Below are 24,602 nucleotides of genomic sequence, written 5' to 3'. Positions count from 1 at the left end.
GAGGGCCGGATCCCAACGCCTCGCAAGTGAAGACTGAGCAGAAGTATTCATTTAAGATTTTGGCTTTATCGGAGTTTGATTCTACATAGTTCCCGTCAGGTTTCTTAAGGCGTACTATCCCATCTGTGTTTCTGTTTCTGTCACTAATATACCTGAAGAAGGATTTATCGCCCTTTTTGATGTTCTTCGCTAGATTCTCTTCCATTTGAAATTTGGCCTCTCTGATTGCTGTTTTGACCACTTTTGACTTGGCCAGATAGTCTTCCCTAGATTCCTTCTTTCCTGATTGTTTGTAGGAGATGAATGCTCTTTTTTTCTTTTTTATGAGGTCTGAGATCTATGCAGAGAACCACTGTGGTTTATTGTTTCTGCGCCGTTTACTAACTGATTTTATATAGCGGTTGGTTGCTTCATGTATGGTTGTTTTCAGAGTTGACCACATTACCTCTACATTGTCTGTTTCTACTTGGTTTTGCAGCGCCTGATGGACGAAGCCTCCCATGCTTTCGAAGTTTGTGCCCTTAAAGTTGAGGACCTTGGTTAGTGTGGTTGATTTAGTGAAACCTTTCCTGAGGTTGAACCATACCATGTTGTGGTCACTGGAGGCCAACGTGTCACCTACCGAGACCTCTGTTACGCTTTCTCCATTGGTAAGTATCAGGTCCAGTATCGCCTGATCCCTAGTGGGCTCCAGTACCATTTGCCTGAGTCTTGCTCCCTTTATAGAGGTTAATAGCCTTCTGCTGCTGCCGGTCGCAGAGGTAAGATTGTTCTAAGTCACATCAGGCATATTGTGTTCCCATGAAGAGTGATATTCTCTATGTCTTCGATTAATTCAATATCTAGGTCATCCTGTTGTCTTGGAGGTCTGTATATTATGCCAAGATACAGGCATTTGTCCTTCCCCCTGGCCATATTCACCCATAGGGATTCCCCGGTGTACCTGACATCCGCAATTCTTGTAACTTTAATGTCTTCTTTAGTATAAAGAGCTACCCCTCCTCCCATTTTGCCTTCTCTATCCCGATGGAGTAAGTTGTAACCCGGTATGACCATGTCCCATCCATGGGAGTCCGTGAGCCAGGTCTCGGATATTGCCACCACATCTAGGTCGGCATATCTTATTTCCGTCTCTAATTCCAGAATCTTGTTGCTCAAACTGTGGGCATTGATGTACATAGCCCTGCATACCTTATGTTTGTTATGTCCCTGTGGAAATATTCCTGCCTGAGCTAACATGCCTCCTTCAGTACCGTTTGCAAGGTGTGTACCCTCCCTAGAACCAAAATTACAATGTGTACATACCCTAGACTCGGAAATGTGTGTACTCACCTCAGACCTAGAGTTGCAATGAGTACTTACCCCAGACTTGGAAATGCAATGTGTACTTACCTCAGACTCAGAAATGGATTGGCAGCTTACCTCGCCAGGTTGGTTGTTTGTGCCAGTACCTTCCCCCAACTTACCTAGTTTAAAGCCCTATGTAGTAGGCGGGCTAGTCGGTGTCCAAAGACATTCTTACCTCTTCTGGTGAGGTGTAGTCCGTCTGGTCCCTGTAGTCCTTGCAATACCTCTCCATGGTTCAGGAACCCAAAGTTCATCTCCTTGCACCATCCGTGCAGCCAGTCATTTGTTCTCTGGATACGATCTTCCCTGGCTCTTCCCTTGCCCCTCACTGGGAGGATCGAGGAGAAGACTACCTGCGCATCCATCCTCCTCAGTGTCTCACCCAGGGCTCCAAAGTCTACAGGTATGCTCTCCAGTGTGTTTCTGGCAGTATCATTTGTTCCCACGTGGATGAAAAGCATGGGGAAGTGGTCTTGTGGCTTAATGAGTCTGTCTAGGCAGGCGATTACATCTCGGATCCTGGCCCCTGGCAAACAGCAAACCTCTCTTGATTGCATATCAGGTCTGCAAATTGGTCCCTCGGTGCCCCTTAGCAGCAAATTTCCAATAACTACCACTCTACGCTTCTTTGGGGGGAGTCGTCCTGTTGTCTCTGGAGCCGGAACCGTCTGCTGGACAACTTCATGTGCCTCGTTGTCAGATCCTTCCTGTAGCATGTTTAGTATAAGTATGGGCTGGGTTATTTGTTAAAATTTCAGCTGTTAAATATATTGTTGCAAATAGTATTGAAACTATTGCTATAAGAACATAAGAATAGCCTTACTGGGTCAGATCAATGGTCCATCTAGCCCAGAATCCCAACTTCACAATGGCCAATCCAGGTCACAAGTACCTGGCAAAAACTCAAATAGTTACTGATCCAGGGAAAATGATGGCTTCCCCATGTCTGTCTCAATAGCAGACTATGGACTTTTCCTCCAGGAACCAAGTAGACTCTTGTCATCACTGTTCAAAGTTACAAAAATACTCTTTGAAGGCTCAACGTCTATAACAGAAGAAACTTTAAGGACACCATGATTTATCGAAGATGTCTACCACATTCAATGTTGAAAAGGACACATAAAAGTCGGCACCACATTCGCCACAGTGTTAAGCACCGACTTCCTCAGTACTGATGCCGACACCATCTAATAAACAGTCTAAGAAGGATAACAATGCCTCACCGGCATCTCTAGCATCGTGTAAGTTGATGCATGCCAATCAGTGTTAGCAGCAGTCTCACTCTCCATCATTACAGGGAGTTTGTCCTCTGAGGCAAGCCGCTACATTGAGGTCACTAATGCCTCGACACCCTGCATAAATATACCATCAACATCTTCTGTACTGCAACTTACCAATCAGGACCAGATTTGCGAGCTGCTTCATATAGAGTTAGCAACTATTCTTTGAGACCAATCGAAGCCAGCTGCTCAGCTGATTCCTCCAGTACTAGTCCAGCTTGAGTATGACTCTGACTCTGAGGCCTCATGGTACCAAATCTAAGTCTCCTCCTCAATGCAAATCCAGGTCCTATCATCGGAGCACTTCTTCCTTATCAACATTGGACCATTATCAAAGGAGACATAGGAGTCTTTCTAGACACTTATCATCCACACCATAGCCAGCATACCACGCAGCATCATACTCCTTGTCCAAGCCAGGCTGGAAGATTTGAACATCGGGGCCAAAAGAATTGCCAGAATGGATTTTCTATCCCACCTAGAGACTCAATTCTGTGAATTCAAATAACAGACATGAGGAAAAGCCATGTAATAAGCAAATAGGTTTTATTAATAGTTTTCCTATATCTGGGAAGAGCCAATACAGGCCATCTCAATTTCAGTGTTCTCCAAAGGGAGAATGCAAGGACAAACAGATTTATACCCTATGTGACATCATTTGTAATAATTATCATGCTTTAGAATACAATGGCACAGTTGATCACATGACTTCCTTTCCAAGAATGCCTTACGTCAATTTTACATTTAAATCCTTAATTTAATGTTAAGACCATTCTAATATTAAGTTTTTAAACCCAGTAAGTGGCAGTGTTTCACTTTTTCTTCTAAATCACTTTTGATCTCTGACCTTTTCAGACACCAATCATGTCAGTAAAAGACCTGCATCCTGCAGACACATCCTAACTTATGTATGATCTGCCAATTAGCATTGTATGTTCTATTCTATAATGAACAGATCCTCTCTGTAAAAACCCCAAGTTTCCTGCTCCTCTGAGAACCTTATCTTTAAATCCCATGGATGTATATGAACAATGGTGCATAAATTTGCCTATGTCTTAAGAGTCAAAAAGTCTACTACTACTACTATTTATTATTTCTAAAGTGCTGAAAGGCAGCGCTTTACATTTTAACATACAATAGACGGTCCCTGCTCAGAAGAGCTTACAATCTAATTTAGACAGGACATTTTGGGGTTGGGGAGATTATGGTAGAGGAAATGATACAATAGGTATATGTATATGACAGCCGTGAATGGGAGTTAGGGGTTGAAAACAGATTCAAAAAGTGGGCTTTTAGCTTGGATTTGAACGTTGCTAGGTAGTGAGCACGACATATTGATTCAGGCAACCTGTTCCAGGCATATGGCGCCGCAAGAAAGAAGGGACGGAGTCTGGAGTTGGCAGTGGAAGAGAAGGGTACAGATAAGAAGGGCTTGCCCAACGAATGGAGATCACAGGGAGGAGCATAAGGGGAAATAAGTGAAGAGAGATATGGGGGTGCTTCAGAGCGAATGCACCTGTAAGTCAAACTTCTGAACTTCCTTAACAAAGCTAAAGTGCAAATACAGTGATATAAACTTTTCAATCTGTAATTACAATGCCTCAGACTTTTTTTCATTAGACCTCATTTAATTCCCTAAACTTTAATATGTTAACTTCATTTTGATTTATTCAAAACCTCAGTTTTCATATCATGTGACACCTATCATACCTGTAAATTTCTGGAAATCTTCAACATCCTTCTGGAGGAAAGGTTTTTCCATCTGCAGCTTTAGAACATAGAGCTCAGATCTATCCCTTCAGGATTTCTCTGACCCAGAACATTGTACACCAGAGTCCTCTGGGCTTTCATCAGATCCATCTCCTCCTCTACCTAGGTGTAGGTCACTACCGGAGAGCCTTTCTTTTACCTCATTCATAAGGCAAAGGGTCAAACTCTTCTGTGCATATAGAATCTGAATTAGAACCAAGAGATGCACTTTTCGATGCACTTGACTTTGAGCAAATCCTAAAGTAATGCCTATAACTCCCATTCCATGATTTCATGCGAGAATCCATGTTGAAAAACTGAGAGACTCCCCTACTTATTTCAGTGACACCATTAAAATTAGATTCTCTGTACAGAGTTCAAACATGTCCTGGCTTTCATAAGCCTCAATTTCAGCATCAATTTCTCCTAGTTGAGTCTGTTTTGAAGAGGTCGTCCAGCTCCGGATCATATGCCACTACACTTCCAAGTAAGGAGAGTTGTACTTTGGACAAGTTGGGTCATAAGCTATTTCAAAATACAATGCTTACTAGCCACATCCTCAACTACAATTTCTATATGACCTATTTCAAGAACTTGGTTCAATACCTGTCTCACTTTGAACAAACTTTTCAACAAACTATACATGATCTCCTATTCTCAGAGGGTTATTGTAGCAACCCAACGGACTACGTGGTTCCTCCAAAGTTTGGGATTCAAAATCAACTTTTCCAAATCCCAACTTCAGCCCCCTCAGAATCTACAATTCATCGGAGCTGTTCTGGACACTATCCAACTCAGAACATTCCTCCCACGACAACATCTGGATGCTCTCCTTCAACTCTGTCATGCAGTGTCTTCCCGCTCTTCTATCTCAGCGAGACACATGATGGTACTACTAGGTCACATGGCCTCCACAGTACACATGACTCCTTTTGCCAGACTTCATCTCGGAATTCCTCAGTGGACCCTGGCATCTTAGTGGAAGCAGGCTTGCGACCCACTCTCTCAACACATTGCAGTCACTCCTTCCTTGAGACAGTATCTCCGCTGGTGGATGCTCTCTTCCAATCTCTTCAGAGGCTTGTTGTTTCAAACGCCCCCTCATCAGAAGGTCCTCACAACAGATTCCTTGACCTACGCATGGGGCGCTGATCTCGATGGTCTCTGTACTCAAGGCCACTGGACCAGTACAGATCATCAGTCTCACATCAATCTGTTGGAACTCAGAGCGATTTTCAATGCTCTCAAAGCTTTTCAACATCTTCTTCACGACCAGGTAGTCCTCATTTGGACAGACAACCAAGTCGCCATGTACTATATCAACAAACGGGGGGGAGGGGGATCTCCCTCCCTTTGTCAAGAAGCTCTGAAGGTTTGGGACTGGGCAATCTGCCACAACACCTTCCTCAAAGCTGTCTACATCCAAGGGGCGAAAAATTGCTTGGCCAACAACTTGAGTCATCTTCTGCAACCTCACGAATGGACACTCAATTCCTCGCCTCTTCATCACATTTTTTCGCAGTGGGGAACGCCTCAGCTAGATCTCTTTGCAGCTCCCCACAACCACAAACTGCCCCAGTTCTGCTCCAGGATATATTCTCCTCATCGCCTCGAGGCAGATGCTTTCTTACTGGAATGGACGAATCTTTTCCTGCATGCATTCCCTCTCATTCTCAAGACTCTTGTCAAGTTGAAGAACGATTATGCCACTATGCTGCATGCGCGGTGTGGCTGACTCAAAACTTCTAATTTTCTACAAGCAAGTCTGCTTGTGAGGCTGTCCGCATCCGAGCTCCATCGTTGACGTCACCCATATGTGAGAATAGCTGCCCGCTGTCCCTGGATAACAACTGTTATGGTAAGTAACTGTGCTTTATTTAAGTTTCTATTAATAAATCAAGTTGAAGTTAATCACCAAGAATGCTGTTTATTTGATAAGAGTACATAAGAACATAAGAAATGGCTTCGCCGGATCAGACTCTAGGTCCATCCAGTCCGGCGACCCGCACCCGCGGAGGCCAAGCCAGGTGTTCCCTGCTGAGAAACCTTGTTTACTCGTATCCCCCAATGTGATTTGCAAGAAGGTGTGCATCCAACTTGCTCTTGAATCCCAGAATGCTGGTCTCCATCACGACCTCCTCAGGGAGAGCGTTCCAAGTGTCCACCACTCGTTGTGCGAAACAGAACTTCCTAATATTTGTCCTGGGCCTGGTGCCCCTCAGTTTCAGTCCATGACCTCTTGTCCGAGTCACATTTGACAATGTGAATAACGATGTTTCTTGCTCTATTTTGTCAAATCCTTTTAGTATTTTAAAAGTCTCTATCATGTCTCCTCGCAGTCTTCTCTTCTCGAGGGTGAACAATCCCAGTTTTCCGAGGCGTTCTTTGTAGCTCAAATTCTCGATACCTTTTACTAGCTTTGTGGCTCGCCTTTGCACCCTCTCCAGTAGGGTTATATCCTTCTTTAGGTAGGGAGACCAGTGTTGAACACAGTACTCCAAGTGTGGTCTGACCATTGCTCTGTAAAGCGGCATTATGATGTCCGCCGATCTACTTGTGATTCCCTTCTTTATCATGCCCAACATCCTATTTGCTTTCTTTGCTGCCGCTGCGCATTGAGCAGGTCCCTTTATCCCAGGACAAGCAGGCAGGTATTCTCACTAGTGGGTGATGTCATCCGACAGAGCCCCGATACGGACATCTTGCAAGCATGTCTTGCTTGAAGAAACTCAGAAGTTTCGAGATGCCCGCACCGCGCATGCGCCAGTGCCTTCCTGCCCTATGCTCCGGGCGTGTCTCCTCAGTTCTTTTTCTTCCGCGGAGCTGAGAAGTCTATCTTCAATTTGCGCCCATTGAATATCTTTTTTGCCTTCTTTTTGCCGCGGGTTGAGTTCTTTTGGGCTCTCCTGTGCGTTTATTTCTTTCTTTGATTTCTTTTTTTTTTTTTTAAAAATTTTTCCTTCCGACTCCGGGTCGGCCGCGTGGCTGAGGCCCCGCGCATTCGACCTTGCGGCGGTGCTTTTCCGGCCTATGTCCCGGCTGATTACCGGTTTCAAAAAGTGTAGCAAGTGCCAGCGCGCGATTTCGCTCACGGACCCTCATCGACGCTGCTTACAGTGTCTGGGACTGGATCACTTCCCGAAATCGTGCCGGCCTTGCTCCACTCTGACGGCGAGAGCGTTTAAGCGCCGCTTTCTGCTCTGGGAGTCCATGTTCAAGATGGAAGCTTCGTCAGATCCTGCAGCTTCGACATCGACATCGACGGGGGCTTCGACTCCTTCAGCGAAGCCCGCTGCCTCCCCAGCTGCTTCGGGCCTCCTGAAACCGGCATCATTCACCCCGGTTTCGGCCCAGGCTTCGGCGCCGGTGCCTTCCTCCGTTTCCTCGGAGCAGGTATCGACCCCTACAGTTCCACCAGTGGTGCTCAAGGTGCCAAAAGCTGGCAAGCAGAAGCACACTGCACCTAAGGAGCACGGAGACCGTGCGGAAGGGCCCCCTTTTGGTGCGGATCCCTCCATATCGGCTTCGCTGCGGTCCATTCTGGAGGCTCAGTTCGTTGAGCTCATGCAAACCATGGGGCCTCGTCTATTGCCACCATCCAGGGTGACCTCCCAGCTTCGGCTTCGAGGGGCGGACCGCCCCCTCCTCCTCCTCCTCGCTGCACGACCTCGTTGCTCAGCGAGGAGGAGCGGCGAGTGGTGTCCGGGTCCTCGAGGAGGTCCTCCGAGAGTGCTATGCCTCCTTTGGAAACGATTCCCTCGAGGAGGGATTCTCTTAGTGATATGCCTCCTTTGGAGCCCATTCCCTCGAGGAAACCCTCGTTTAGTGACCTGCCTCCCTTGGAACCGATTACTCCGCCCCATGATTCAGTGTGGCATCTACCTTCGGGGCCTTCCAGTCCGGGGCATAGCAGGAAGCAGGACGAGTTCTTCCGAACTCCCTATCAAGCCTGGGCGATGTCCAGAGAAGCACCGACTCTTCCACCTTTGCGATCGACGGCATTGAGTCCGATCTGCTCCTTGGAAGCGTCTGACCCAGTCTCGCACAGAAGGACTCGATCCCCTTCCAGGCATCGAGAGGGGCATTGGTCCAGGCATTCTTCGAAGCATTCCTCTCGACACTCAACCGTCTCGCCTCAGAAGAAATTGCCTCGGTTGGGGTATGCTGCTTCGACTGGGTCTCCTCCTCCGGGCCCGGAGTTCGAGGACCTGAAGTTTTCTACTCGTCCTGTTGCTCACAGGCCTCTTTGGAGCCTAAGGCTTCGTCTTCTTCTAGTCCATCTCGCGGACCGGCGACGGCGGACCAACTGTCCTTTTCATCGTTCCTGAGGCAGATGGCGGATGACTTGGACATTACTCTAGATGCGGGGTCTCAATATTCCAAAGAGTATCTCGATACCATGCACTTGCCTCAGCCTCCGGCGGAGTCCTTGCGGCTTCCCCTGCACAAGCTTCTCGACCAGACCTTCATGCGCTGCTTCGAGTCTCCTTACTCTATCCCTGCGGTCCCTGGCAAATTGGATTCGCGGTACCGCACGGTACATCATAAAGGCTTCGAGGGTCCTCAGCTTTCGCACCAGTCCCTCCTGGTCGAATCCTCGCTCAAGCGGTCTCATCCTGGCCAGGTCTACGCTTCCGTACCTCCGGGCCGCGAGGGCAGAACCATGGATAAGTTTGGGCGACGCATCTATCAGAATTCGATGATGGCGTCTAGAGTCCTGAATTACAACTTCCACTTTGCAACCTACTTGGAATTTTTTCTACCTGTGCTTCGAAAGTTCACTCCATACATCGAGTCCCAGGCTAGGTTTGAGTTTGAGGAAGTGGTTGCTTTGTTGTCCCAACTCCGACTTCAGTTGATGCAATCTGCCTATGATGCGTTCGAGCTCTCTGCCCGAGCGGCGGCTTGCTCGGTGGCGATGCGCCTGTTGGCCTGGTTGCGGACCATTGATATGGACCCGAATCTTCAGGACCGCCTGGCGAACGTCCCGTGTGCTGGGGCGGATCTTTTTGACGAATCCATCGAGACTGTCACGAAGAAGTTGCCTGACCACGAAAAGTCCTTCCAATCTATCCTTCGGCCGAAGCCCAAGCCTCAGCAGTCTCGACCTTCTCGTCCACCGTTGATTTATCAGAGGCGTTATCAGCCGAGGCAAACTCCTCCTGCGAGACAACCGGCGAAGCGTCAGCCTCCCCAGAAGGGTCAGCCTAAGTCTCAGTCGCCTGCTGTCCCTAAGACCACACAGCCTTTTTGACTGTCTCGTCGAGGGCATAACCAACCTCGTTCTGCCTCCCCCTGTTTTTCCCATCGGAGGGCGCCTCCATCATTTTTATCATCGCTGGGAGGCCATAACAACCGACCTCTGGGTCCTTACTATCATCAGGGAGGGATACTCTCTTCATTTCCATCGGGTCCCTCCGGACCACCCTCCAAGAGATTATCCTTCCAACTTGACTCAGACCGCCCTTCTTCTTCAGGAGGCTCAGGCTTTGCTCCGGCTTCGGGCCGTGGAGCCGGTTCCAACGGACCAACTGAACCAGGGATTTTACTCCCGGTACTTCCTTGTCCCGAAGAAAACGGGCGACCTGCGACCCATTCTGGACCTCAGGGTCCTCAACAAATTCCTTGTCAAAGAGAGGTTTCGCATGCTGACACTTGCTTCTCTCTACCCCCTCCTCGAGCAGAACGACTGGTTATGTTCTCTGGATCTCAAGGAGGCCTACACTCATATCCCAATTCATCCGGCCTCTCGCAAGTTCCTCAGATTTCGGGTGGGACATCTCCATCTGCAGTACCGAGTGCTTCCATTCGGCCTGTCTTCGTCTCCCAGAGTCTTCACGAAGTGTCTGGTGGTGGTGGCCGCAGCACTCAGGAACCAGGGTCTTCAGGTATTCCCCTACCTCGACGACTGGCTGATCAAGGCTCCCTCGGCCTCAGGGGTCCTCTCGGCGACCCTGTCCACGGTTCTGTTTCTGCAGAGTTTGGGATTCGAGATCAACTTTCCCAAGTCTCATCTACAGCCGACCCAGTCTCTGCCCTTCATCGGGGCTGTCCTGGATACTATTCGTCTCAGAGCATTCCTTCCTTCTCAGCGCATGGATGCTCTTCTTCATCTCTGCCAGTCTGTGTCTTCTCGCCAGACCATCTCGGCAAGACACATGATGGTCCTCCTGGGCCACATGGCCTCTACAGTTCATGTGACGCCGTTTGCCAGACTCCACCTCAGGATTCCTCAGTGGACCCTGGCATCTCAGTGGACTCAGGTGTCGGATCCGTTGTCTCGACACATCACAGTCACTCCTGCTCTTTGGCAGTCTCTGCTCTGGTGGATGACCTCTTCGAATCTATCCAGAGGTTTGCTGTTTCAGTCTCCTCCCCACCAGAAGGTTCTCACAACCGATTCCTCGACCTATGCCTGGGGAGCGCATCTGGATGGGCTCCGCACTCAGGGATTCTGGACCTGTGCGGACCGACTCCATCAAATCAATCTTCTGGAGCTCAGAGCCATCTTCAATGCTCTTCAAACTTTTCAACATCTGCTGCACGACATGGTGGTCCTCATTCGCACCGACAATCAGGTCGCCATGTATTATGTAAACAAGCAAGGGGGCACGGGCTCGGCCTCCCTCTGCCAGGAAGCTCTCAGAGTCTGGGATTGGGCGGTTCGCCACAATACCTTCCTCAAAGCTGTCTACATTCAGGGGAAGGACAATGTCTTGGCGGACAAGCTGAGTCGGCTTCTCCAGCCTCACGAATGGACCCTCCATTCCAGGCCCCTTCATCAGATCTTTGCTCAGTGGGGAACGCCTCAGATAGACCTCTTTGCGGCTCCCCACAACTTCAAACTGCCTCTTTTTTGCTCCAGGATCTACACTCCTCATCGTCTCGAGGCAGATGCCTTTCTACTGGATTGGGGGAATCACTTCCTGTATGCGTTCCCCCCATTTCCTCTCATTCAAAAGACTCTGGTCAAGTTGAGATCGGACCATGCCACCATGATTCTGATTGCTCCTCGGTGGCCCAGACAACCTTGGTTCTCCCTTCTACTTCAACTCAGCAGCAGGGAGCCGGTCCTTCTTCCAGTGTTTCCTTCACTGCTTACTCAACATCAAGGTTCACTGCTTCATCCCAACCTGCAGTCTCTCCACCTGACAGCTTGGTTCCTCTCAACGTAACCCCTCACCAGTTTTCCCAGGCGGTGAGAGAGGTCTTGGAAGCTTCTAGGAAGCCTGCTACTCGTCAATGCTACTCCCAGAAGTGGTCTAGATTTTCTTCTTGGTGTGTTTCCAATTCTAAGGAGCCTCAACGAGCCTCTCTTTCCTCTGTATTGGACTATCTTCTACACCTGTCTCAGTCTGGTCTCAAGTCAACATCTATTCGAGTCCACCTGAGTGCTATTGCGGCTTTCCATCAGCCTCTACAAGGGAAACCTCTCTCTTCTCATCCTGTGGTTTCCAGATTTATGAAAGGACTTTTTCATGTTAATCCTCCTCTCAAACCGCCTCCAGTGGTTTGGGATCTAAATGTTGTCCTTTCTCAGCTTATGAAACCTCCTTTTGAGCCTCTGAGCAAGGCTCCCCGAAAGTTTCTCACTTGGAAAGTGGTTTTTCTGGTGGCCCTCACATCTGCTCGCAGGGTCAGTGAGCTTCAGGCCTTGGTGGCGGACCCACCTTTCACAGTTTTCCATCATGACAAGGTGGTCCTCCGCACTCATCCGAAATTCCTACCTAAGGTGGTCTCTGAATTTCATCTCAACCAATCCATCGTGCTTCCAGTGTTTTTTCCAAAGCCTTATTCTCATCCTGGAGAATCAGCTCTGCACACTCTGGACTGTAAACGTGCTTTGGCTTTCTACTTGGATCGCACCAAACCACACAGAACTGCTCCTCAACTTTTCGTCTCCTTTGATCCAAACAAGTTGGGACGACCTGTATCGAAGCGCACCATCTCCAATTGGATGGCGGCTTATATCTCTTTCTGCTATGCCCAGGCTGGATTACCCCTTCCCTGTAAGGTCACAGCCCATAGGGTCAGAGCAATGGCGGCCTCTGTAGCCTTCCTCAGATCGACACCGATTGAGGAGATTTGTAAGGCTGCCACTTGGTCCTCGGTTCATACATTCACCTCTCATTATTGTCTGGATACTTTCTCCAGACGGGATGGACAGTTTGGCCAAACTGTGTTACAAAATTTGTTCTCCTAAGTTGCCAACTCTCCCTCCATCCCATTGAGGTTAGCTTGGAGGTCACCCACTAGTGAGAATACCTGCCTGCTTGTCCTGGGATAAAGCAATGTTACTTACCGTAACAGTTGTTATCCAGGGACAGCAGGCAGCTATTCTCACGTCCCACCCACCTCCCCTGGGTTGGCTTCTCTGCTAGCTACCTGAACTGAGGAGACACGCCCGGAGCATCGGGCGGGAAGGCACTGGCGCATGCGCGGTGCGGGCATCTCGAAACTTCTGAGTTTCTTCAAGCAAGACATGCTTGCAAGATGTCCGTATCGGGGCTCTGTCGGATGACATCACCCACTAGTGAGAATAGCTGCCTGCTGTCCCTGGATAACAACTGTTACGGTAAGTAACATTGCTTTCTTGTTCGGTCTTGCCCAGTGTCATACCTAACATTTTATATTCATGTTCCTTGTTTTTCTTACCCAGGTGCATCACTTTGCATTTTTCTATGGTAAACTTCATCTGCCTTTTTTCTGCCCATTTCTCTAGCTGGTTCTCTAGCAGGAAAGCGTACCCTTCAGCTTATGTACAGGGATTTAGCCTGGTCTCGGTCCATGCCCAGCTCACAAAATAAAATTCTTATTTGTAATTGTAATCCTGATCAAGGTTACTTACCCAAAGAGCCCAGGACAATTGGGGAGAGACCAGATTTACAAATAAAACAGTGTTTTATCTTGTATTCTGTATCAGAGCACAGGATGCATTCGTAGAAAGTGCAGGGACTCTGTCCCTGACCCTTGAGCCACAGTAGCCCTTGAACACCCAATATGTAACTTTGGCAAATAAGTTTTTCTGGAGAGTGACCCTTCTCTTATTGGAAACTTCTATTTATATCTTCTAGGTTTATGGACATCAAAGATGTAGGACAGTACTGGGAAGCAAAAGATATCTTTGTCGTTTTGAAACAACAGCTGCAATGCTGGATGTACAACATCAAAGAACAACATGTCGAACCATCAGAGTAAGTTTGCAAAATATGGAGATGGTTTAACTGAAATTTATGTTATGAAAAAGTGCAGGGACTCAAAGTGATGTATCAGAAATTAAGATCTTTTATTACTTTGAAAATAACCAATAAAAATATAATAATGCTGTAAATTAATAAAATACAATGATCTGATATTCAGTCAGTGGTGATTAGAGTTAAACATGGAAATTCAATACTGGGCCATGTCTAGGCACAGGCATGAATTTCTGGGTTACAGGAGCCAGTGAACACATAACTGGATAAGTGTGATATTCAGCAGTTAACCGGCTATGGGTTAAGAAGGGGTAGGGCCATATTCCAGTCGGGTTTTCAGGATTTCCCCAATGAATATGCATGAGATCTATTTGCATGCACTGCTTTCAATGCATATTCATTGGGGAAATCCTGAAAACCCAACTGGACTATGGCTCTCGAGGACCGGAATTCCCTACCCCTGGGTTAAGGGCTCCTTTTACAAAGCCACAGTAGCAATTCCCAAATGTAAAAAGAAACAAAGCTTTGTTACATTTGCTATTCATGAACTGCTACTATGGCTTTGTGAAAAAGAGCCCCAAAATAGAACTGATTTTTATGTGATCCTAGCCAATTAAGTGCTGAATATTGCCATGATTTCAAGTTTATTAAAAATTTGCTATACTGCCTTGAGTAAAAACTTTCAGTGCAGTTTACATTATAAAATTTAATAAAATAAGTAAGTGTTAAGAAGAGGGAAGGTAGAGAAAAATTTGACTTAGATAATCTTAATGCTGTGGAGGGGATGTAAGGATTTAACTGCCGAGAAAGGTATAATGGTGTAAAAAAATTATGAATGTTATGAATTAAAGTAAGTTTTTTAAATGTGAAATAGAGAGCAACTGGAATTCAGTTCTCTTAGGAGAGAATGACTCTACCCCTGGAATGCCCCAAAATAACTTGTTTTAAGCTTAGCGCTAATCGGTTATTTTAAGTAGCACTAAGAAATAAATTCATAGGCGCCTAAAGTTTCAAGTTTAATAAAATTTTGATTAAAATGCATTATCATAAATTCAATGCGATATACAAAATTTAAAAAAGGGAGTGACAGAATATTTTCTAATCTAATCTCTTTGTGCATCACTCATACCTATACAGCTCAAGGTGACTTTAGAGAGAGGGGGGAGAGAGGGGAGAGGGGAGGAGGATAGGTAGGAGGGAGAGGGAGGGGAGAGATAAGAGGGGGAGAGAGGAGGTGAGAGGGGAAGGGGAGGAGAAGAGGAGAGGAAAGGATGCAGGAGATTAAGTGTCGAACAGATGGGTTTTCAGTTTTGGGGAATAAAAGACTGTAACATAGACAAATACACGACTACATGAACAGAAGGAAAGGGAGAAAAACTACAAAGCATAAAGAAATGGAGAACATAAAAGAGAATAACAGTAGGTTAAAACGCATGTAATTTGGTGGCCTTGTAGCTTTTACAGTTCAAATACATCTTTAAAAATCTTTTTTAAACCAAAAATCAGTCGAACAGCTGTATTCTGAATTATCTTTAATTTCCTTAGAATTTTTGTGGGGTACTCCTAAATAGATGATGTTACAATAGTCTAAAATAGATAAAACTAATGCCTGCACCAACAATCTGAACGATAAAGGATCAAAATATTTTTTTATGGTTCTTAATTTCCACAATATAAAAAAGCATTTTTGTACCACTAAGTTTGTGTTCTGCTAGTGTTAAATGTGGGAGTCACAGGGCTAGAGGTCTGCATGGGAACGGGGATCACGCGGGAATCCCCCCTAACCCATGGGACTCCCACGGGGACCCCCCTCTGGCCCACGGGACTCCCACGGGGACCCCCCTCTAGCCAACGGGACTCCCACGGGATAGAAGGCTTTGGAAGCAGGGTTCGTCCATATAATATAAAAGAGTAAAAGAGGGGGTTTATAAGTTAATTACCTGAACAGAAAACAAAAAAAGGGTTCCATCAAAGAGATTCCACAAGGAAAACAGCAGCACAAACACAAAAGAAACTGTGGAATTGATGATCCTGTCAGAAGTAATTGCTGCTTTTTATGGGGATGGGCGGGGATGGAGGTAATTCCTTGCAGGGATGGGTGGGGACGGAGAGGATCCGGGTGGGGATGGGTGGGATTTTTGTCCCCGTGCAACTCTCTAAGTCACACTAGACCAACATTTAACATTAGCAGAACACACGAACTTAGTGATACAAAAATACATTTTTATATTGTGGAAATTAAGAACCATAAAAAATATTTTGATCCTTTATCATTCAGACTATTGGTTTATTAGTTTTATCTGTTTTAGACTATTGTAACATCTATTTAGGAGCACCAAAAAAATTCTATGGAAATTAAGGATAATTCAGAATACAGCTGTTCAGTGGCGTACCTAGGGGGGGGGCGGGGGGGGCGGGCCGCCCCGGGTACCAGCCCTAAGGGGGTGTTCCCGGCCTTGCCATTCAGTCCCCCGCCACCCCTGAAGGACCGCTCGCCCCACTGACCTTCCTGCACCACCTGTGAAGCAGCCCGCAGCAGGATCGCGAAGTCAGCGTCAGCATCCCTGCGCTGCTTCCTGCGCCGCGATCCCGCCCCTCCTCTGATGTCAGAGGAGGGGCGGGACCGTGGCGAAGGAAGCAGCGCAGGGATCGCTGACGCTGACTTCGCGATCCTGCTGCGGCTGTTCATAGGTGGTGTGGGGAGGCCAGGGGGGCGAGCGGTCCTTCGGGGTGGGTCGGGGCATCAGGCCTTCAGGGTGGGGCGGGCGGGCAGGCAAGCAGGCTTTCAAGGGGGAGGGGGTGACAGGCAGGCAGGCAGGCCTTCAAGGGGGGACAGGCCTTCGGGGGGGGGTGCAGACCTTCAAGGGGTGCAGGCCTTCAAGGGGGGCAGGCAGGCCTTCAGGGGGGTGCAGGCCTTCGGGGGGGGGGGGTGTAGGCCTTTGGAGGGGTGCAGACCTTCAAGGGGGTGCAGGCCTTCAAGGGGGGGAACAGGCCTTCAAGGGGGGAAAGGCAGGCAGGCCTTCAAGGGGGGGACAGGCCTACAAGGGGGGGGGGACAGGCCTACAAGGGGGGGGACAGGCCTACAAGGGGGGGTGCAGGCCTTCAAGGGGGGTGCAGGCCTTCAAGGGGGAGACAGGCCTTCAAGGGGGGGAAAGGCAAGCAGGCAGGCCTTAAAGGGGGGGACAGGCCTACAAGGGGGGGACAGGCCTACAAGGGGGTGGGACAGGCCTTCAAGGGGGGGGACAGGCCTTCGGGGGGGTGCAGACCTTCAAGGGAGTGCAGGCCTTCGGGGGGGGGGGTGCAGTCCTTCAGGGGGGTGCAGGCCTTCAAGGGGGGGAAAGGCAGGCAGGCAGGCCTACAAGGGGGGGGAGAAGCTACAAGGGGGTGGTACAAGCCTTCAAGTGGGGGACAGGCCTTCGGGGGGGGGGTGCAGACCTTCAAGGGAGTGCAGGCCTTCGAGGGGGGTGGTGCAGGCCTTCAAGGGGGTGCAGGCCTTCAAGGGGGGACAGGCCTTCAAGGGGGGAAAGGCAGGCAGGCAGGCCTTCAAGGAGGGACAGGCCTACAAGGGGGGGGGGGGAGAAGCTACAAGGGGGTGGGACAGGCCTTCAAGTGGGGGACAGGCCTTCGGGGTGGTGCAGGCCTTCGGGGGGTGCAGACCTTCAAGGGGGGGGACAGGCAGGCAGGCCTTCAAGGGGGGGACAGGCCTACAAGGGGAAGGGACAGGCCTTCAAGGGGGGTGCAGGCCTTCAAGGTGGGACAGGCAGACCTTTAAGGGGGGACAGGCTTTTGGGGGGGGACCATGATTTAGAAGTACACGGAGGGAAGGGGGTGTTCAAAGAGACATGCATATGCCAAACTTTGGGGGGGGGGAAGAAATAATGGGTCTGAAAATAGAGGAGAGGGAGAGAGATGATGGACCATGGGATTTAGGGAGGGAAGGAACAGAAAGGGAGAGAAATTGGTCACAAGGGATGGTGTGGAGGAGGGATAGAGATACTGGATAGGAGGGTAATTAGGAAAAGAAACGGAGAGATGGTGGACTCTGGGATGGTGGGGAAGGAGGGAGAGATGCCGGATGAAAGGGTATTTAAGAAAAGGTGGATCTGTGGAGGGAGATGAAAAAAAGGAAAGATACCAGACTTCCTGGGAAGGGAAGGGAAATGGAAAGGGAGGACAGAGTTGGCAGATGGATGGTTAGCATGCAGAAAGAAGGAGACCCTGGCAAGCAAGTTATCAGAAGAAAACCAGAGCCTTGGACCAACAAGATTTGAAATATAACCAGACAACAAAAGGTAAAAAAATTAATTTTATTTTCTGTTTTGTGATTATAACATGTCAGATTTGAAATGTGTATCCTACCAGAGCTGGTGTTGGACTGCAAACGTGAGCTAGGATTTAACAGAAAGAGGAAAAGTCCTTTTTGTTTCTTTATTTTATTTACACCACAGCGCCAGTGTGGTTAGGAGAAGCCAAAGGGGGTGAAAAAGCTATAAAACCCACCAGGAGTTTTGAAAAAAATCACCCAACTGGGCAGGAAAATCGAATTGAAAAACCAATTCAATAGGGCTGAATCGAATCAAAATTTTTTTTTTCCTGTATCTGGCAGCATTAGTTTGCGCTACTGTTTTAGACTTTAGGACCTGGGATTGGGGAGAGATGGCATCCTCAGTACTTTATAATGCAAGTGAAACGAGGATTTGGTCAGACTTTTGAAGGGTCTGCAGAAAAAAAATATTGTATAGGCCGGGGACATGAGACAGCAGGAAATGGGAACTTTTCTTCCTTCTATTTTTGTGAATGGAAAGGCTGAGGATGTCAGAGAGGTCAGTTAAAATATGTGCTTTATAAGAAAATATAATAATGTGTTTTATAAAGTTTATAGCATAGCTGGCCTACCCAGTGAGGTGTTCCTAGTGGTGATGGTGGCAGCGTGTCAATGTGTTGAGAGGAAGAGGTGGTCTGGGAAATTCTGCTGAGCAAACTCCGGGCCCATTTCCACCCCCCAGTTAGTCCACTCCACTCAACTGATTCACACACTGAGTGGGTCTTTGGCTGTTGTTTTGGGATCTCTTCCAGTGGTTTATCTCCTTCTGGTCCAAGGAAGGAAACTTTGTTATCCTTAGCATTGACCTACAGAATATGTTTGTAACAGCGCTGCTTGTGTGGCATTAGGCTATGTAGTGATCGAAAGAAAAAAAACAGACCTTTGCACATTTTTGCACTATATGGTGGGTGTATGAGGAGATTCACATTTCCTGCACAGCTAAGTCCATGTGAAGTTACCTTGTGCTGTATTTGACATCTAGCAAGGTCTCTGTTTGAAAGGAAAGATCTAAACTTAAAAATGAAGTGGCCAGAAGTTATGGTAAAAGCAGATAGTGTAGCTGGTTTTAAGAAAGATTTGGACAAATTCCTGGAGGAAAAGTCCATAATCTGTTATTAAGACATGGGGGAAGTGTCTGCTTGCCCTGGATTGGTAGCATGGAATGTTGCTACTCTTTGGGTTTTGACCAGGTATTAGTGTCCTGGATTGGCTACCATGAGAATGGGCTACTGGGCATGATGGACCATTGGTCTGACCCAGTTAGGCTATTCTTATGTTATGTTCTCATATGTAGGGGCCTTTGTTTTCACTTCTTATTTTAATGTATTTTTTTTCTGGGAACTTATCAGTGTTTTTTATAATGGGAACAAAAATGGAAGAGAATTAATGTGTGTGGAATGGGGGGTAACTAATTTCTTCAGCTAAATAATTCAATCCACTTCAAACAGACATAGGAGAACTTGTGCACCATTCACACACCCTCCAACCAAAAACGTCAAAAGAAAAAAACTGTTCGACAACCTCCTAGCCATTCGAGCTGCAACACTCGACCCCCAACTCTACAACCAATTGATATCAACCACAGACTGCAAAACCTTCAAAAAGAAATAAAAACCCTTCTATTCAAAAAACACATAAAACCGAACTAACACAATCAGAACTGTCCCAAGCATCACCTGCAACTACTCCATATGTACTTCTAATGTCATGACAATTTAGACATAATTTATGTTATGTTATGTTTGGAATAATGGTTACATATATGAGGTTCAATAAAAGAAAATTTTCACTGCCTGTTTCTATTCTGACCATTTATTCCATTTCATGGTTATTGCAAAAAAAAAAAAAAAAAAATTTTTTTACATGGGGGGGGGGGGGGGGGGGTGTCAAAAAATGATGGGCCCCGGGTGCCACATACCCTAGGTACGCCACTGCAGCTGTTCGATTCATTTATGGTTTAGAAAAGAACAACCATATTAGTCCATATTATCGTTTATTTCATTGGCTGCCTTTGTAGGCAAGAGTATTATTCAAATTTTCCTATATTTGCTTTAAGCTGATATGGGATTGTCTCCAGCTTACCTTTTTCCTCATTTTGTGTTGCATAGACCAGTGTTTTTCATCCTTTTTTGGGCAAAGGCACACTTGTTTCATGAAAAAAATCACGAGGCACACCACCATTAGAAAAAGTTAAAAAATTTAACTGTGCCTATATTGACTATATATAAATATATAGGAATCAAATAAACACAAAGAAAGTATTTTATAATGCTGCCACCGCCACTGGGGAATAGGCTGCCACTGCCGCCATCGGGAACAGGCCGGCACCGAGTTCTCCCTGCTTCTCTTCCCCGCAGGGCCGACCAACTCTCGCCACCCGTCGTCAATTCTAACGTCGGAGAGGATGTTCTAGGCCAGCCAGGCAGCGATTGGCTGGCCCAGAACGTCCTCTCCGACGTCAGAATTGACGCGAGTGGCGAGAGTTGGCCGGCCCCACAGGGAAAAGCAGGGAGAACTTGGCGCCGGCCTGTTCCCGATGGCGGCGGTGGCACTCAAGTGGCTAAAGAGCCGCAGTTTGCCGGCCTAGGGACAACACTGGAGGGTGGCCAGCTGTGCACCCCCTTGGGACGTAAACCCGGGGTGGGGCAGACCGCCCCCCCACCCTGGTATGCCACTTTCTGTACCTCACTCCCTCCCTATGACCAAAAATTCTCCTTTCTTCTATTCCCCGTGTACACAACCATCTCTTTCCCTCCCTTCCTCTCTCCAAAGTCCATGCCTTCTGTGTCCAAACACTCATTCCCTCCCCCACCTCAGCATCTCTTTCCCTCCCTTCCTCTCTCCCAAGTCCATTTCTTCTGTGTCCAAAAACGCATTCCCTCCCCCACCTCAGCATCTCTTTCCCTCCCTTCCTCTCTCCCAAGTCCATTTCTTCTGTGTCCAAAAACGCATTCCCTCCCCCACCTCAGCATCTCTTTCCCTCCCTTCCTCTCTCCCAAGTCCATGCCTTCTGTGTCCAAAAACCCATTTCCCTCCCCCACCTCAGCATCTCTTTCCCTCCCTTCCTCTCTCCCAAGTTCATGCCTTGTGTCCAAAATGCACTCCCTCCCCCCTTTTGTGTTCCGTGTTTGCCTCCCAGCCCATCTTTGCAACTTTCTCAGCAAAACGAAGCTCAAGCCGCGAGGCTTGTCTTCTGCTTCCTGCCTGCCCTGCCGCGCACAAATAGCCGAACGGAAGTATTCTCCGACGTCAGCGCTGACGTCGGAGGGCAGGCTTTGCTTAAGCCCTCCCTCCGACGTCAGCGCTGACATCGGGGAACGCTTGCGATCGGCTATATGTTAGCTGCAGGGCAGGCAGGAACAGAAGACGAGCCTCGCGGCTGGAGATGTATTGAACTCCGCGGGTCCCCCGTCCAGCTCTCTCCTGTCCACGTGGGGCGGACCGCCCCTCTCCCTAGACTGGTGGTACTGCCCTGATGGCGGCCCTGACCGTACGGCACACCAGGCAACATCTCGCGGCACACTAGTGTGCCGCGGAACAGCGGTTGAAAAACACTGGCATAGACCATCAAGAGAAACTAGAAACTTCTACTTATTTGCTTATCCAAAAATTAATGGGTGTAGATATAAGATCTTCTTAGATAGGACCCTAGCATTTCAAGCTGGTAGGCAACAATCTTGGTTAAGTAAATGTATTCAGCAAGCTATGTTATCCTATTGCAGTTTTCGGAAATTAATTAAGACCACTTTGTTCGATGTTTATTACTTAGTGAGTTTTATTATTGAAATTCTGTTTTACAAATATTTGTATTTTTTACTGTATTATTGTATTTCGCTGATTGTCAACCTCTTTTTAGTGTAAACCGCCTAGAACTTTTGGTTATGGCGGTATAAAAGAATAAAGTTATTATTATTATTATTAATAGCTCCTTTTAGCCATATTAATTTTCTTTTTGTAATAATTTGCTCTTGATATTTATTTTTGCCGCCATTTCTTCTCCAAGGATCGTAATTGTTTTTTTATTAGCGTTAGTTCTGCTGTATACTAGGGATTTTTGGAACGTTTTGCAGATATTATACGAGTGGTGGAGGGTGCGAATGTATCTAGAAGAGTTTTACTGCAGTTTTCCCATTTAGTGACTTGTTCTTCAAGGGTGAGATTATCAAGATCTTCTATTTGTGAGTTGAACAAAGAGGTTATGGAAGAGGCATCGAGTTTATCAAAATCTCTGAGAGTTATTATACCATATAATCAATCTAAAAAAAGCCTAAGCCCCAAAAGTCCAAAACAAGGGCTTTTAGGCGAAGGAGGAGCCTAAAAGCTGGATTCTGTAACCGGTGTCTGTCGAAAACAACACTGGTTACAGAATCCCCCCCCCCCCCGACGACATCAGGGCAAGAGGGAGCCCAAGGCCTTTTGCCCTGCGATCCCCCCCACCCCCGGCGACATCGGGGCAAGAGGGAGTCCAAGCCCTCTTGCCCCGTGGCACCCCCTGACCTCCCCAACACTATTGGGGCAGGAGGGAGCCCAAGCCCTCCTGCCTCGTGATCCCCAACCCCCCCCCCCCCCGCTTAGTCCGATGGGACCAGGAGGAAGCCCAAGCCCTCCTGGCCCTGCAATTTCCAACCCCCCTCCCCCCCACGATCCGGCCAGGAGGAAGCCCAAGCGACCCCCACTCCTTACAAGATCGGGCAGGAGGGAGCCCAACCCCTCCAGCCCAGGCAGACCCCCTACTCCCCTCTCCCACTAAAATACAGGCAGGCGGGATCCCAGGCCCTCCTGCCCTCGACTCAACCCCCCCACGACCGCCCTCCCAAACCCCCGATTGGCCCCACCGCCAATCCATGACCCCCCGCCGACCCCATGACTGCCCCCCACCCCCAATCCCACCCCCCATACCTTGACATCGTTGGACGGACGGACGGGTGCCAAGCCTGCCCGTCTGGCAGGCCAGCCAGCTCAGGAATGGGGCCGGATTGGCCCAGGCTCAAACCCCGCCCACAGGTGGGGCCTGAGGTGCCTGAGCCAAGTAGAATAGGCCCAGGAGCTTAGGCTCCTCTTGTGGGGGGGCCTTAGGCACATAGACCCAACCCGGCCCATGTGCTTAAGGCGCCGCCCACAGGAGGAGCCTAAGGTTCCTGGGCCTATTCTGGTTGGCTCAGGCACCTCAGGCCCCACCTGTGGGCGGGGTTTGAGCCTGGGCCAATCCGGCCCCATTCCTGAGCTGGCTGGCCTGCCAGACAGGCAGGCTTGGCACCCGTCCGTCCGTCCAACGATGTCAAGGTACGGGGGTGGGATTTGGGGGTGGGGGCAGTCGTGGGGTTGGCGGAGGGGCCGATCGGGGGTTCGAGGGCGGTCGTGGGGGGTTTGAGTCGAGGGCAGGAGGGCCTGGGATCCCTCCTGCCTGTATTTTAGTGGGAGAGGGGGGTAGGGGGTCTGCTTGGGCTGGAGGGGTGGGGGTCGCGTGTCCAGGATGGCTTGTGCTCCCTCCTGGGCGGATCGTGGGGGTGGGAGGAGGGTTGGAAATTGCAGGGCCAGGAGGGTTTGGGCTCCCTCCTGGCCTCATCGTGGGGGTGGGAGGAGGGTTGGAAATTGCAGGGCCAGGAGGGTTTGGGCTCCCTCCTGGCCTCATTGGACTCGACGGCAGGGGGGGGGGTTGGGGATCACTGGGCAGGAGGGCTTGGGTTCCCTCCTGCCCAAAGAGGTGGACCATCTGGTCACAACAGAAATTAATTTAACCAAATTTTTAGAAGATACTCAAGATGTGATTCAGAGTCGATCTACCTTGGTGATAACATGCATGAGTGAGATAGATAGAATGTTAATCATGAAACTTTACTTTAAAAATAAGTTAACTAAATTTTGTGGCGACTTAGTCAGGATTTTTCCTGAGGTCTGCAGAGCTACTCAGTGCAGAAGGAAATAGTTTTTGAGGTTAAAACTTAGAGTTTTGGCTCTGGAGGCATCTTTTTATTTAAAATTTCCTTGCAAATGTTTAGTTAAGTTAAATGATGTCGAATATGTCTTTTGGGATCCCATTCAATTACAACAATTCCTAGTTGCTTGTGAGCAGTAATGAGTATTATTTTTCTTGTGTGTTTCATTGCTAAGTTATTGAGGAGGAATGTACCCCTAAAACAGTAAGGAATGATACAAGGTTTGCGTAGGTGAACTGAGAATTATTTCCTTTATCTTTTCTTTATTTTTTTTGTTGAATGTAGTATCCTGTCTCCCCATTTAGTGGGCTTAAAAAGGATTTATGTATGATGTATTATGTATTTTGTTTGCAGATTCTCTTTTTTTCCTTTATATAATTGGATAATGCATTATTCAAACTATAATAAAAAAATATATATATATATTTTTTTTTTCTACTTTTTGTTGTTTGGTCATTATTCAAATCATGTTGGTCCCAGGTTCTGCGACAAACGTCTTCTGATAACTCACTTGACAGGGTCTCTTGCCCATTTGTTTTCTTCTATCTGTGTGCTAACCATCCAACTTCCATCTCTGTCCTCCCCTTCCATTTCCCTTCCATCCCCCGGAGGTCTGGCATCTTTCCTTTTTTTGTCTCCATTCCCGTAGCTGCAGCGATGGACCCCACCATCCCCAGATCCACCATCTCGCCTTTTCTCAATTACCCTTTCATCTAGCATCTCTCTCTTCTTCCCTACCACCCCAGGGTCCACCAGCTCTCCCTTTCTCTTC

General features: G+C 48.1%; 1 protein-coding gene across 12 annotated transcripts in view; it reads left to right on the top strand.

Annotated features, from left to right (window-relative positions):
• Positions 1 to 24,602, top strand: part of LOC117350768 (sodium/hydrogen exchanger 10-like) — a 753,575-nt gene that overhangs the window by 315,825 nt on the left and 413,148 nt on the right. For all 12 annotated transcript variants that reach the window (XM_033925346.1, XM_033925349.1, XM_033925353.1 and 9 more), the window contains one exon: positions 13,451 to 13,570. In XM_033925346.1, the coding sequence (XP_033781237.1) occupies positions 13,451 to 13,570 (120 nt within the window). The remainder of the gene's footprint in view (positions 1 to 13,450; positions 13,571 to 24,602) is intronic.

This window comes from Geotrypetes seraphini, chromosome 16, assembly GCF_902459505.1.
Source record: "Geotrypetes seraphini chromosome 16, aGeoSer1.1, whole genome shotgun sequence".
NCBI classification, from domain to species: Eukaryota; Metazoa; Chordata; class Amphibia; order Gymnophiona; family Dermophiidae; genus Geotrypetes; species Geotrypetes seraphini.
The sequence above is the reverse complement of the archived record's forward strand: the minus strand, read 5'-3'. Positions and strand labels throughout refer to the sequence as shown.